The 15,319-nt window shown below is 51.3% G+C and overlaps 1 protein-coding gene across 6 annotated transcripts in view; it reads left to right on the top strand.

Moving 5' to 3' along the window:
* The window catches only part of Znf423 (zinc finger protein 423), a 297,120-nt gene that overhangs the window by 264,758 nt on the left and 17,043 nt on the right, over positions 1–15,319 (top strand). For all 6 annotated transcript variants that reach the window (XM_076915562.1, XM_034522804.2, XM_034522803.2 and 3 more), the window contains 2 exons: positions 6,112–6,243; positions 7,607–7,722. In XM_076915562.1, coding sequence (XP_076771677.1) covers positions 6,112–6,243; positions 7,607–7,722 — 248 coding nt within the window. The remainder of the gene's footprint in view (positions 1–6,111; positions 6,244–7,606; positions 7,723–15,319) is intronic.

The raw sequence follows: 15,319 nt of genomic DNA, 5'->3' as shown, positions 1-15,319 counted from the left end.
GGAAGGGGGTGTCCTCTCCTGGGTGTCCCCTCTAATCTCTTGCTTGCCAGGCTGAAGCTCTTTTTCCACCTTTATCTCCATGAGTGGAGGTTTGGGGAGTGTCTGAGTCTGGACTGAGGACTCCAGGGCCTTCTCTTGACCAGCTGTTTGGGGCAGGCTGTAGGCTCCTGCCTCACACTGTGTAGTAAGCCATGGGGCTCTTGGGTAAGTGATGACTTGAAGGACTACATTTCCTTGCATTTCCTCCACTTGTAACAACTCTGTCCCAAGGATGATGCCACAGCCTGGCACTGTTCCCAGTGTCACTGTCCTTCCCTCACTCAGAAAAGTCCCCAGCCCTCTTGCCAAGCCCGACCGAGTTAGTGCTAGCAAGGGGCCCATCTAACTCAAACGTAGAAAGTGGTGGCAGCAGTGTCTTCTCTCTTTTATCTGCTCTACTCAACCCTTCTTGTAAGTGTCCCCAAAGACCTGGCATCTGGGGTGAGGAGCAAGGCCATGCTGAGCTCACTTGACATGGGCCCTTTAGCCTGGCCCCCTCCTCCAGTGAGAGGTCTGAGGATGCCCCTGTTTCAGTGGTCCATACTCATACTTGGACATACCTCAGTGGCACAACACCCCCTTGGCTGTCCTAGGCACTGGATGGCCTTGGGCTTTTGCTTGGCCTGGTGTCTGAGAGTCTCTGTCAGCTTACCACAAAAAAAAAAAAAAAAAAAAAAAGATTCAGGAACATGGGGTGTGTCTTAGTTAGGGTTTTACTGCTATGAACAGACACCATGACCAAGGCAAGTCTTATAAGGACAACATTTAATTGAAGCTAGTTTACAGGTTCAGAGGTTCAGTCCATTATCATCAAGGCAGGATCATGGCAGCATCCAGGCAGGCATGGTACAGGAGGAACTGAGAGTTTTACATCTTCATCTGAAGGCTGCTAGCAGAATACTGGCTTCCAGGCAGCTAGGATGAGGATCTTAAAGCCCACACCCACTCCTACAGGGTCACACCTTCTGATAGTGCCACTCCCTACACCAAGCATATACACACCATCACAGGGTGTCTTACTAGCTCTGGTCCTCCTGTCTTATATCATTGTCTTATGCATCCTAAGGCTAGTGGGCTTCAAGAGGAAGGATACACATCCTATGTAGTCCTTGGAGGGGACCGCCTCTCTCCAGTCCCCTCTCCTTGGGTCACTTGAGGGAGCCAAGAAACAGCTATGATTCTGAGAGGATCCAAAGATTAAATATGAGCCCAGTGTGGCTGTGAGTGCCCACAGACAAGTGACAGTATTTCCCAGCACCATCCCTGACGGTCCAGGGATGCACTGTTCCTTGCTAACCTGTGTCAGTGCAAGCTGTCAGGCACCGCCCTGTAACCTGTGACCCAGCATCCAGCCAGCTATCCTTGTGGTGGTAGTAGTGAGCACCCCCAAGGATTATAAAGGCAGGGAAGGCATTAGAGGGATACAGACTGCCCTGGTTTAGTGAGAGGCGTCCCCTGAGACCTCTTCACGGAGGTCTACCTGAGGGCAATGAGAAGCGGAAGTTACGGACATCTGGGAAGAGCTTCAATGAGGGTAGAAGTCCTGTGGCAAAACCAGTCTGCTTGCCTGCCCTACAAAAAAACCCATGATTATTCTCTCCAATTTCTAGCAGAAACGTAAGCCCAACGAGGTTAAGTGAATCACACAAATGTGCGCAGTAAATGATGCCAGCCCTGGGGCCTAAACCAAGTGCTTTAGTTCTGACTTGCATGTCCTTTATCATCACTTCCTGATATAAGTGACTAGTTGTGCCTCCTGTTGACACAAGGTAGCAGTCACTGTTCCCCTTGCTAGAGAGGGACACATAATAATGATAGTGGGGTAGCTTCTCCAATGGAGTCTCTGCCATCAGATCCAGATCAGGCAATATGTCTGGAGCGCTCCTCTCAGCTCAGTGGACTCCAAGAACAATGCCCTGTCCACTCCCCCCACAGCCTGCTGCTTCTCCCTCCCAGGCAGCAAATTATGGCCTCTGAGTATGTGCTTGGCCTGCCTTTGACATCAGCGGGACCCACTGGAATCTCACCTTCAGGGTTCTGAATCAGCTCTCTCTCCTCCTAGCTTCCCCCAAGACCTGTATGGAAATAAGTATGTGTCTGCCAGGGATCAAATGCTTTTGGAGACAAAAGTCGTTGCCGAGGACATTACAGGGAGCTATCATCTCTGCACGATGCTCTTCCACAAAGCCCTCAGCTCTTCTTTTGGGTGACACAGTTTCAGCCTGAAAGGTTCCAGCGAGCTGACTTGGTTTTAAGCAAAAGCACATCCTATTTTTTTTTTTATTTTATTTTTTTTTTTGAGAAATGGAGTGTAAAATTAACACTTATTATTCCAGAGCAGAAAAGGGAAAAAAAGAAAAATGGGATCTGGAAGCTTAGTGCTTGCTGGCTTGATTGGCTGGCATGTTATTTGTTTATTTATTTGTCTGTCTGTCTGTCTGTCTGTCTGTCTGCCTGCCTGCCTGCCTGCCTGCCTGTCTATCTTAGAGATATGCAGCACTTGCTGGCCTTGAACTCAGTATGTAGCCCAGGGTAGCCTTGACCTCATAAGCAGTCCTCCTGAGAGTTGGGATTCAGGTGTATACCACCATGCCCCGTTTATTTTCACTTTTTTTTTTTTTTAAATCTCACTAAATCAATAGATTCCCTGTGCCAGCATGACTCACAGGGAGCGAGAGGCAGATCTGAATTTCAGGGCGAGATCTGCATTTCACTTTACAAACGAGCAGGGCTGTGTAACTCACTTGAGGTGTGCAGGTCTCTCTTATGGATGCCTGTCATGTGCTATGTTAAAAAAAAAAAAAAAAAAAAAAGAATAGAAAGGATTGTGAGTCTTAACTCACAAAGTCCCCCAGCTCCCACACTGGGGCGGAGAGGCCCAAGAGCTCCCAGACAGCTTTGTCATTCTGCTCCGAGGTGTGGCGAGCACTGCGCAATCTTATATAATTCAGAAAAGTGATTCTCAGAGGATGCCGCTGTCTTGGGACAAGAGAGGCTGTTGGAACCTCGGGGTGAGAGTGATGGTGACAGGGTGTACTGGGCTTGCTGACAGTGGGTCATATGCACCACGCATGCCAGCCAACAACGTTTGTCACACTAACTAGGACAGTCCCTCACTGCCTCCTGGCCCTCCCCCATTTCCGGGCTGCCTTTCTAGGCAGAGGTGCACTTGATGGGTACCCCAGGGAGCGCAGCCCACCCTGCCATAAGGAGGAGCCTGATCTGTGAAGACTGGCGAATCAAAGGCCAAGCTGAGGGAAAGACATTCCTAGGTCTGCAGGAGCCCCCAGGCCCTTAGTTGTCCCCTCAGACTTGGACTTTGTGTGTGTGTCTTATCTCCCCCACCCCCTTCCCCAGGTCTGACTCTTTTAAGCACTTGGGAGAGATAGAGGAAAGGGTCCCAGACAGGCAGTTGTCTGTCTGCTGGGTTTTTGATCTAATTAGCCCGGAACCTCGGTTTGACACAGGTTTGGGCTGTGATTTGTCAGCCGTTTAGGCCCCGCTAGCGGCTGGCGGCTCAGGGCCGCCTGACTCTGCACATATTTATGAACGCGGGTGCTGGGCGGAGCTGCCTGTGTGAATCAGAGGGGAGCAGCTGATGAATTGCTCGGCGCTCATGGATCGGAAAGTGACTGTCAGACATGATTTCTCTGATTTATAAGTTGTAGGAGCCTTCTTTGTCCTCTCAGTGTTTGTATATCAGACAGCCCAGCCCCATTCACAGCCAAGTGCTGAAAGGCTGTTTGGAGTCAGCCATTCCTCATCCCCGCTGCAGAGCCAGCTCTAACCAGACAGCGGCAGAGCCCCAGCTGGACACCTCTCCTCAGGACTGCTTCTGAAAAGCCCCGCTATAGGTGGCCTGAGCTTTGGGAGCTGCAGGACAGCAAGGCAGCATCCTTGCCCGCCTGCAGTCGTGGCGGTGCTGGGACCCGGAAAGTCGTGGATTCTGGAGCACTGAGAGGCTTCGCCTTGTGGACGAGGCGGGGGTGGGAGTGGGCCACACACATGTGATTGGGCTTTGTATCCCGCACAGAGCAACACCCCATTCTTAGCAAGTGACCTCATTCTCTGAACCCATCTCTTCTTCCTGGAAATCCCATTTCCTAGTCAGCAGTACTGCTTCTAAGGCTGTGTGGTAAACCTCCATAGAAACCCTTCACAGCTGTCACTTTTACCCCTGCCTCCGTTGCCATCGGAGCGTCCGCATTGCCATAGGAAAGCCACACGGAAGGGTGGTTCTCATCCCGTCCTGCGTGCATTCATTCATCCCATGCACCAGGTTCTGAGAAGAAGCGTTGTTGGTGCCATGGGGAGGAGTGCAGGGCATATTGGGGGGTCTTTAGAGGCAGCCCCCACACTGGAAGTCATCTCTAATTACAATGAACGTCTCCCATGGGTAGTGGAGGAGGTGTGCAGGGGCCTTTGTGGTAAGTGTGCTGAGCCTGCCCCATGTCCCCAAACTTGTCAATGAGTCTCTTTTCCACCAGTGTAAAGGGAAGATCTGCCCGCATTTCTGCTGGGTACACATGGCCTAGTTGCTGGGGCTCTAGGGACATGACAAAAACCCGGCAGATTCCAGCCACTGGGCTATGTGGGGCAGGCCCACCTGCACATAGAGTGTGCAATTCAGCGGTGAGGGGATGCCTGGAGTGTGGGGGATGAGCTGGGCCAGGGGATTGAGAGCCTGCTGTCCCAGCATTCCTGCCAGGGCCTGGGGACCCAGGGACTCGCCAGGAGGCTCAGCCCATCTGTGTCTATGGCTTGCCACCAGCAGAGCCCCTCTGCTACCTAATTCTTGCCTTTGAGGGCAAATCAGAGCACCTGGCACCTTTGGTGAGCCCACTTCCCTGGGGAGCCAAGGGAGGGCTGTGTCCTTGGCTGTCCCAGATTGTATTTAATTTTTATTTATCTTTAAAAAAAAATTTTTTTTTTGCCAAAACAGCCATGCACAGCAGTAAACACTAATTGAGCACTTGCTGTGTGCTGTGTGCTGCGTTTTATGAATTAACTCATTAATTCGCATCTTGACCAAAAGAGGAAGGATGATACTGAATGCTTCTGAGAGAGGACACTTACTCTGGCTGACAGGCAGCTCAAGGCAGTGCCCACACCTTCTCTGGCCATGGGCTGAAAGCATGAAGCTCCCCATGTGTCACAATGGAGGAGCACTGACTCAGGCTGTCTATAGGTTCTATAGTATGCAGCATGTGGGCGGGGTGGGGCAGAATTTGAACCCAGATCTTGATTCTGGGCAAGGTTGTTGGACCTCAGCTCAAACCCAGCAAGTGAGCTGGTGTGGTCCTTGGTTCATTCTGCTCTCTGGGCACCATTGAGTGAAGGCTCAGGTGATGAAGAAGTTCCCAGAGAGGAACATTTGCTCTGGCAGGAAGCTGATGAAGGAGTCTGCCCTTCTTTGTGACTCACGGCATAGGCAAATGTTTCCATAGGAGACAGCTTGCTTGTTGCAACTTCTTCTAGGGTCTTACCAAGCCACTTCACCATCTTCCTTCCCTGTCCTTCTCTGGCCATTCCCTTCTGGAGCAACCCTCACACCCAACTTACCAGCCGATGCTCCAGGCCGTGCCCCTCCCCATCCCCACTGGAATAAGGAAAAGACATTATCTGTTTCATTCTCCAAAGAATGCCTAGCTCCTTTAGGCCAATCCCTGGCATATCACACACTCCATGAATATTCAATTGGATTTGAAAGGGCCACTCCCTTTAAACCATCTAGTCTGCAGTCGAGCCCCCTTTCCACGGAGCTCTCAGGGCTCAAGCTGTTGAACATGATTGGAACCAGAAGGAAAAACTGACCAGAAATGTACATCTAGACCCAAACCTGGCTGCTACAAGGGTCAGGGCTAGACCATCCAGAGCAGAGATATGACTGGTGACTGTGGTTCCCTGCATCAGCTTCAATTCCAGTGGTCAGAGGTGACCTGGTGCAGGGTGACTCTCAGCTGGTGTGGGATATCCTAGGGATGGTGTGGGGTGTTCCGGGACTGGTACAGGGTATGTTACCTCTGGTTGTTCCTGTGTGAGCTTCACTGAAATTGTCACTTTTCTTTGCAGAGGAAGGCATTAACCATGAGTGTAAGCTGTGCAACCAGATGTTCGACTCCCCGGCCAAGCTCCTCTGCCACCTCATTGAACACAGCTTCGAGGGCATGGGTGGTACTTTCAAGTGCCCCGTGTGCTTCACAGGTATGGTACCCGTGTGGGCATGGCAAGATTGCATGGGGGTGGGGAGAACCTGCCCTGTATCATGGCTGGAGCCCTGCCTCTCAGCTCCCACCCCCTTTGAAGCTCTGTCTCCAGGCACGCAGAGCTGTCCCATAGCCTGCCTTTCCCTTCCTTTTGGGTACCTTGGGGACAATTTTCCTGTCCCTCCTCCTATTGTGGCTGAGCAAATGTTCACTCCTGCCTCAGCTTCCCTGTTGCAGTCTGCCCTTCCTGGGTTCCTCCGTGCTCCATGGAGCCATGAACTCTATCCAGCATCAGTGAGACTTCTCTGTACACTCCCCCCAACCTACCCACCTTCAGCCTTTGAGCTCCCTGTCCCAGCCAGGCTTCACCAAGCAGCTCGAGGGCAGTTTTGTTGGCCAGGTCTCTAGCCCCCAGGCTGGCTGCCAGCCCCAGCAAGTGAGTAGCTGTCCCAGCCCGAGGCGTATCTCGGGGGCTTTGCCGGCCCCCTCCTGCTGCCCAGATGGCAGCCGGTGTGCACAGGGAGCCGGGCTCCCCCGGCCTCCCCGACATCTGCTGTCTACCTCTGTGGGAAGCCCACCCCAGGGAGGGTGCCTGGCAGGAGACTATCTCTGAAGTGCTTACCTCCCAGACACACAGCTGCTTTGGGTCACCTCCTGGATGTGCCCAGGGCTGGGCTGTCATGGGGACTGCTGTCACAGGGAAATGAAGCCAGTGCTATGACCTGCTCATGACACACATGTGTATGCACATGTCTCTGGGGTCCCAGCCTCCCTGAAACACCCTTGCCCTCCCTTCCTCCCTCCTCTAACTCAGGATCCCCTGCCCATCTGTTAGCATCACATGCGAGGATGCAGACAGTAACCCTGACGACAGGAGCAGCGATTCATGTCATTGACTAACCTCTTGGTACCAGGCACTGTGCACTGTGCTGCGCTGACCTAATTCCAGTCTTACCTCTGCAACTCACTTGCAGTGGGATCTTGGGCAAGTCATTTAATGTTGATTTTCTTCTGTCAGATAGGGTAACAGCAGTGACAGCCTTGCAGTGTGAAGGCATTTGGCTGGTGGAAGGTATATTCACCAGCTTAACCATGCACTACTTCATTTTTAAAATACCTTGCCTATATTGTCTGATCCTCCTAGACACCCAATGAGGTGTTTACTATAACGAACCACAGTGTTTAAAGAAAGACACAAAGCCCAGAGTGCTTAACTGTTTCCTAAGGTTACACAGCTACTCTGGGGCAGAGCTTAGTTTATCTAGTTCCCAGCAGTGGTCCTTGGCCTGGGTGATCCCTACTTGGGAGAACTGGTGGGGCTGAGGTGGGCTGGCCTCTAACTGCCATGTCTGTGTGTACAGTCTTCGTCCAGGCCAACAAGCTGCAACAACATATCTTTGCTGTGCACGGGCAGGAGGACAAAATCTACGACTGCTCGCAGTGCCCACAGAAGTTTTTCTTCCAGACAGAGTTGCAGGTGAGTGTGCTAGCCCCTGGGCGCCAGTGGCTACATTCGTGGCTAGCTGCCATAGTGTGTACTGGCCCAAGCATTCTTGGGAAAGCCTACAGGAGGGGGCTGAGCCTATGAGCAGGAAACTCCAGCTCATACCCGTCCTGTTTCCTCGTGGATCCTTCCTTCTGCTCCCCACTCAGATCATCTGGTAGTATTTAGCTGGGTTTGGCTTTGTGACTGCTGGCCTATGTGGCCCACACAGCCTTCCTAGATAATCAGAATATAAGATGTAGTGGATGTCTTTTGGTTCTAGCTCAGAGGAAAGGCAATCAGTACTGAGGCCAGAGTGGCCTTCAGGATGCCACAGGGGTCTGTCTCCACCAGTTTCTTGATCCTCCCAAGGGATCCTCATGCAGGGGACTGCTGGCTAGACATCTGCAGCCCTGCCCTGCAGTCCCATGGGGCTCTTTCTTTCTCTTCTTACTTGGTACTGACTTTCTGAAGATCTGGATCTGGATATAGAGCTTTCTGATCTGCTGATTTTTCCCCCCCAGGGAATTCTTAATAACACTGAAGAGTTCACATGCCCACTAGAAATACCCTTCGTGCTCACGCAAAGGTCACACCTTGTAGTAGCATCAGTATGTAAAGGAGAGTTCCTCCCACCCAGTGCCATCATTGACAGAGGGGTGGCAGACACACGCAGCTCAGCACTACAGTCCCAGAGACCATACTCCTGTTTACTGGAACCAAGCCACATAGATGCTCAGAAACGCTGCTCACTGGGAGCCACTGCTACCGGCCGCAGTGGGGAGGAGAGGTTGCAGCCGTGGTATTCTTGAGATTACTGTAACCAGGAACAAAGGCTTATTTGTCGTTCCTGTGGCAGATCCAGGCAGAGTTCATGATATTCGGTGACCTGTGCCCACAGAGGGTCCATGCCCATCCATGTTTCCATGGTCACCATGCAGGGAAGGGGAAGGAGGGAGGGAGGAAGGATGAGTGCATCAGCTCTTCCAGCTTCCACTGGGAAGGGATGCAGCCAGCTTCTCCCACACGGGGTCCTTAGAGCAAGCCACACGCTGTCCCTCCACGCTTGGCTTCCTAGGCGTGGGAAGGAGCCTCAGTGTCTGAATGCACAGGTTGGGAAGTTGAGGCTGCTGATTGCATCCCCACCCTCTGCCAGGAAGCAGAGGGGAGCTGGCATGTGACAAGATCCCTACAGATACACCGAGCATCTTCACAGGGTGCATCAACCTGCAGGGCAGCCCTCACCTCATACCTGGGTAGTGCTGTGCCTGCACCCAGTGAGCTACCCACCCAGCATGAGGCTGACAGTCACCCATCATGTTCCTGCCTAGAGCAGTGCCTGGTGCAGGGCAGGCTGGGCCTTTTGGAGGTGTTAGCTCACCCCATTTCTAAAGTTGCTGAAAATAGGTCCAGGAAGGGTGCAGAGGGGAATCTGCTATGTGCTGGCTGGGTTGTGACTGAGCTCAGCTCTGGCTGAGTGACCAGGCCTTGGAGGTTTCCTTTCTTTCCTGCAAGCCCTCTAGCCCCCATATATCCGTACATTGTTTAAGGCCTTCATTCTCTCCCCAATGTGGATGGGTTAGGCATCGAGTTAAATAGAACAGGCCAGGGAGGGGCTCCCCTTCCAAGGCAGCATTATAAGTGGGGGCTCAGGGTCCTAGTGGGTCTATACCCTGAGTCTCTGTGCTGAGGACAGTGAGGAAGCAGTACCCAGGACCAGTTCACAGGACCAGCTACTAACCAGGTCCCATTGGGCTGTCTGGGAAGCTGCCTTGCCTGCCTGGTGGCCCATACCCTTTTACCCACATACCCTTTCCCAGCCCCCCTGCCCCCAATCTACCTGCCTTACTTGTGTGGCCCATCAATCAGTCAGAGTAGACCAGGGTCTCCTGAGGGATGAACCAACAGGACAGGCTTCTCAAAAACACCTGAGCGTGTATAAACCACTGCTAGCATGTTAAATCAGTTTCCTTACACGCTGCCTTACTCACTCCTGCCTTTGTCCCCTTTCATTGTCCTGGACACCATGACGGGGAACAACTGCTCTCTTCTTTTGGCTTTAAGATTTCTTCCTGAGGGCTTGGGAGATGTGGGTGAGCGGGTAAGGTGCTTGCTGCATATTTGTGAAGCTCTGAGTTACAATTCCCCAAACTCTTGTAAAGCCAAGTGCCATAGCACGGACCTGTGATCCTGTTGCCTCTACTGTGAGATGGGTGAATTCCTGGAAGCTCAAGGGAGAGCCAGCCTGGCGTACGATGCAATGGGAGGGCTAGCCTGGAGTATGCAACAACACTCAACAAAGAGATACTGTCTCAATGTGGAAGGTGAAGACAGACAACCAGGTTTGTCCTCTGACCTTTACACATGGACATACATGTTCTCTCTCTCTCTCTTTCTCTCTCTCTTTCTCTCTCTCTCTCTCTCTCTCTCTCTCTCTCTCTCTCTCTCTCTCACACACACACACACACACACACACACACACACACACCAGTGTGGGGAGAGAGAGATACATAATAAACAAGTTTTTCTCTGAAAGAAGAGACTCTCTGTGTTTCTCTGACACAAGGGAGACATCATGGGGGACTGGCTTTGACTTCCTGAATGTACCAGTATTGAGAAACTAGGGTAAGACACTGTGCCTTATCTGCCTCTGCCTAACCTTGGCAATGGACTAACCCAAGAGTAGCCAAGCCTATAATTCAGGAGGCTGAGGTAGGAGGATCAAAAGTTCAAGCCCAGCCCAGGCAACTTGGACTTTGCCTTAAAATAAAAAGAACATAAAGACTGGGGGTGTAGCTCAGTGGTAGAGTGTTTCCTAGCATACATAGGCCCTGGGACCCATCTCCAATCCTACCAAAAAGGAAAACCCTAGAAGCCACTAGTTCCCTGGTCACCCCAATAACCTTTGAATGGGATCCTCAAGTAAAAGAACCTCACTAAATTATAGCCTTAACAAGCCACTATTTTCAGTGATTAATTGTTTTAATTACAGACCATTTAAATGGGAAGTGTAACAACACTAAATCTATGCAAATAATGGCTTTTGTTAAGTAACTTGAATAGCAATTTTCTGGGTTTGAGGAGGGTTTTCAGGCCCCATGATTTCACTGCCATTAATTGAAGCTGGTCTGAATTGTCTTGTTTGCATGAAGAAAACAAAGCTCGGGTTTCTCCTGGGTGCCGGAAGGGGCGCCTGCCTTTGCTGGCCCTTAACTACCTTAGCTACTGTGTGTCATACAGTGTTGAGTCAGGAAACTCTACGAAGCTAGTGTTGGTGGCCACATGCACTGTGACCTAAGAGGGCTTGCGGAGGTGTGCAGCCTAGGATTGAGGTGGTGTTTTTGTTTTTGTTTTTTGTATCCAGAGCTGAGGACCGAACCCAGGGCTTTGTGCTTGCTAGACAAGTGCTCTACCACTGAGCTAAATCCCCCAACCCCTAGGATTGAGTTTATTCTGGCTCTGTGGAGTTCTGCTTGGGCTAGAAGGATAACTAGATCGGAAGCCTGTTCTGTGTCTGCCTCTAAAAATGAGGTAACAGGAGCACAGTTGCCAGAATGAGGGAGAGGCAAGTCTTATTTAAACCTGAGTTCAGCTCGTTCTGTGAGATTAATTCAAGGGACTCTGGATAAAAGCATGTGAGTTTATGCATGACTGAGATCATAAGCAGGGACTAAAGTTGTTGTTCTTTTGGTGCTTGTATACAGAGGGCCAGTGTACACCCAGTTCTGAGCCCAGGAATAAAGCTTAGATGGTGAGGCGATAGAGCCTGTGGCCAGCATGAGTAGGTGTATGGCCAGGGTAAGAGCAAGCAGAACACAGCTGAGTAAAGAGCAGGGGCTGGTGGGCAGGAAGAAGCAGGTAGGACACAGATCACGGCAACATCTGTAGGGCCGTGGAGATTCAGCCTGATTTCCATTGTGGCAGAAACTCAAGCAGAAGGGAAGATTGATTTACATCCTAAATCCAAATTTTGGAAGTACACTTTGTGAAGACACTATTGAGTGAACCAGCAGGGGAGAGGTTCCTGTGCATCACATGTCCAATAAAGGTTTGTGTAAATGTGTAGTAAATTCTGAAACTCAATAAAATTAGCAAAAACTTTTGACAGGCATGTCTCCCAGAGAAGATGAATGTCAGTTGGGACGGGAAGGAGCAGAGAAAACCACAGAGCGATGCGATCCACAGTACCAGAATGGCTAAAGCTAGGCAAATGCAGAAAGTTGGGAGCCTGTCTGGGGCCAGGGGACTGAAAGCCTGGAACTCTGGCATCGTGCTGAGGGAGGTCAGCATGGCAGGAGCCACATGACAAAGTTAAGTGCACAGCCACCATTACCCATAATCCAATCCAGAGCATTTGTATAGAGAGAGGGGAACTGAGACCCCACATGCCTAAGCTTGCAGTGGCCCCACAGCAGGAGCTCCCATTCACTCTGGATGAGTGGGAGACACTTGCTGAACAGTGTCTACGGATGCTGAAAGGACCCAGAAGGATTTCCTATGCCAAGCAGGAGAGGTTAGACTCAAAAGGACCCACCATGTGCATTCTGACATGACATTTTAGGAAAAGCAAAAATGTTTCAGTACAGAAAGCAGATCACAGTGTCAGTGCCTGCAGATGAGCCAACAACAGGAGGGACTTGTCAAACCTCCCCCAGGCACACACTGAGCACCTGTGTGCTCAGGCCACATGCTGGGCTTGGGGACCCAGGCTGACCTCAGGGAGTTTCCAGGAAGTCTATTGTCCTTCAAGTGTTAGCAGCTCTGGTGTGAAGAGGTTTCCCAGTATGCTTCATGGGCCCCAAGCTTTGGGAGAAGGCATGGAGTTTAGTCATGACTACTGATTCCCTCCTCTGTGGAGAGCTAAAGCATCCAGGACACTGAAACTGTAGTGATGTTCATAACTTCAGGAAGCCGTAAGTAGATGACATTGGGTTCTTGGGGTCCTGTCCCCAGAAGCCAAGTGTCACTTAAACAATGTGGTAGGGCTCTGTCCTCTCTGCAACTGTCCTGTCCTTTCCTTGTGGTCTTACTGTACAGCCTATGGTTGTTAGCTTCCTTATCAGTAGCCAGGGAGTCTGGTCCTTCTCTATAGAAGTACCAGAAAGGCCCCTGGCATGTTGTTGGCCCAGGAAAGGAACTCGTGGTCAATGGTACAGTGCTGTTTTCTGCAGTTTCCTTTTAGGCAATTTGAGAATCTTATGGGTTTGTAAAGTTCCTTCCCTTTAGAGGTTTGATTTTCTGAGCTGGAACAAAGCAGTATCCAGAGAACTTCCATCTGAGGCTACCATGCTGGCCTGGATGCTGTAGGCACCAGACAGCCATGCTGGGACTTGAAGGGAAACATTGAGATGAGGTGGAAGGGACGTGGCCCCAAGCCCCCTGCCTGTTTCCTGTGACCCTGGCCTTTTCCTGGTTCAGGAGGGCAGGATGGAGATATGGTTAGAGAATAAGACACTTGGAAAATGTCAGAGCTATTGGCCTTGTGTTTTGCAGCCGCAGGCCTCAGCAGATGAAGGCCTGGGGCCCTGTCGGCCCTTTGCCAGGGTAAACCAACCTAAAGGAAGGGGCGGCAGACACCGATCGCCCAGCCCAGCTGTCTCCACATCCCCTTGGGCATCTCTGTGTCCACCAACAGAACATGGATGGCGTGTGTCCTTCTCCCTCTTCAGACTTTCTCTGCCTTCTGCTGTTCACTCAGGGACGCCTGGGCCAGCACACTGCTACCTAGGCCTCCAGGGCTGGGCTCTGAAGGTGGGCACATCCCTGAAATGGAGGGAAAGACAAGGCTGACATCCTCTTGTTTCATTTCTGCCACAGCCCAACCCTGCTTCTAGTGATTGCTATAGTTCATCTCAGCACAGCCTTGAGACAGTCGCTCCATCTCTGTGTACAGATATGGAAACTGAGGCTCTGAGAGGTTTGGGGGTTTGTCTGAGGTCACACGTAAATGACAGAGTGCCAGAGCCCCACGCAAAACCAAACTGCCTTTGCCACCAAGGCAAACAGAAACCCTCCAAAGTTTAAATAAATTGCCATTTATATGAGCTAATAGATTTAAATGAGGCCTGCAGTGCTGAACTATAAAAAGCCTTGTTGTCAGGGGACCCAGAAACTATTTTAGTAGTTGGGCCAAGCAGGTAGCAGGAGTGGCAGTAACAGGGGATGAAAAGAAAGTGTTCCTAGGTGAGCCAGGTGGAAAAGCTGCTGCTGTCCTGCCGCGAGCCAGGCCTGGCAGGCGCTGACTGGAGGCCTGCAGAGGAGCCACAGCGGTGGTTCTGTTGAGGCTGGGCTGCGCAGGAGAGGGGACAGGTCCAGCCATGGTGAATCCAGTAACCTCCTGCTTCCTGATGCTGCTTTTCCAACTTGTTATGGTGCCCAGGACTTGTGTGGTAATGTCACAGAAGGCGTGGAACTCCAGAGCTATAAACTGTCCTTTCTTCCTAAGTAACCCTCTGGCATCTCTGAGCTGATGAGGAGAGCCTGCCCGAGCACTTGCAAGTTCCTGACATGTGTACTTGTGCACACAAGGTGCCCAGGTATTCACGCAGGTGTTCACACAGGCACAAACACCTCTCCTTGGTGGGCTGGGCAGGGAGACCCGTAGGCCTGCTCAGTGTCCTGGACTCTTCAGGCCCTCAGTGACAAATCGGGGGTGGGGATGGGGACTGCGGGAAGTGATTCCGATTCTGAGCTGGCCCACGGCGGCCAAGCGGCCAGCACAGCACTGAGCAGGCCTGTTTAAAGGATTATTTCATGCTGTTTGCTTCTGTGTGCCTAATCATGCCGCTTCCAGCTAAATGATTACAATTGATTAAAAGCAGAGCTGGTGCTCTAACAAGCAACCCGGAGTACTCTGATGGCGAGAGCCCTGCCCTGCCAGGCTGGATCCTGGTACCCAGCCAGGGGGAGGGGACTGTGAGCTGGGGCGTGGTGGTGTGAGTTTTGCTGGGACCTTTCTTGCCCAGTCCCTCCCCGCATTTTCATTATTCATTTATCACACACTCACAACCTGGTGACATTTCAGGGACCTCAGACAAAGCTGAAGCACAGACAAGGATTTCATTCTCACCGGTGTCGTTCTAAGGGAGATATAGTAAGTCAGTGAACTCATGGATTGTACTGTGATAGAGGTAGGGTAGAGGGGTGTGTGTGTGTGTGTCTGTGTGTGTCTGTGTGTGTGTCTGTGTATTTGCATACATGTGCAGGAAAAGTTCAAGCTAAACAGTTGGTTCATTTGGTTAAGAAAGCATTACTTCCATCATAGTTATGATTTTATTGCTGTGAAGAGATGCCATGACCAAGGCAGTTTTTGTAAGGGACAACATTTAATTGGGGCTGGCTGACAGGTTCAGAAGTTCAGTCCATTATCATCATGGTGGGAGGCATGACAGCATCTGAGTAGGCATGGTGCTTAGAGGAGCTGGGAGTTCTACATCTTGTTCCAAAGGCAGACAGGAGAAGAGTAGCTTCCAGGCAGCTAGGAGGAGGGTCCCTAAGCCCACCCCCACAGCGGCACACTTCCTCCAACAAGGCCACACCTCCTAATAGTGCCACTTCCTGGGCCAAGCATATTCAAACCACCACACCATCC

The sequence above is a fragment of the Arvicanthis niloticus genome, chromosome 18 (genome assembly GCF_011762505.2).
Source record: "Arvicanthis niloticus isolate mArvNil1 chromosome 18, mArvNil1.pat.X, whole genome shotgun sequence".
Classification (NCBI taxonomy): domain Eukaryota; kingdom Metazoa; phylum Chordata; class Mammalia; order Rodentia; family Muridae; genus Arvicanthis; species Arvicanthis niloticus.
Note: the sequence above shows the minus strand (reverse complement) of the source record. Positions and strands in the feature narration are given on the sequence as shown.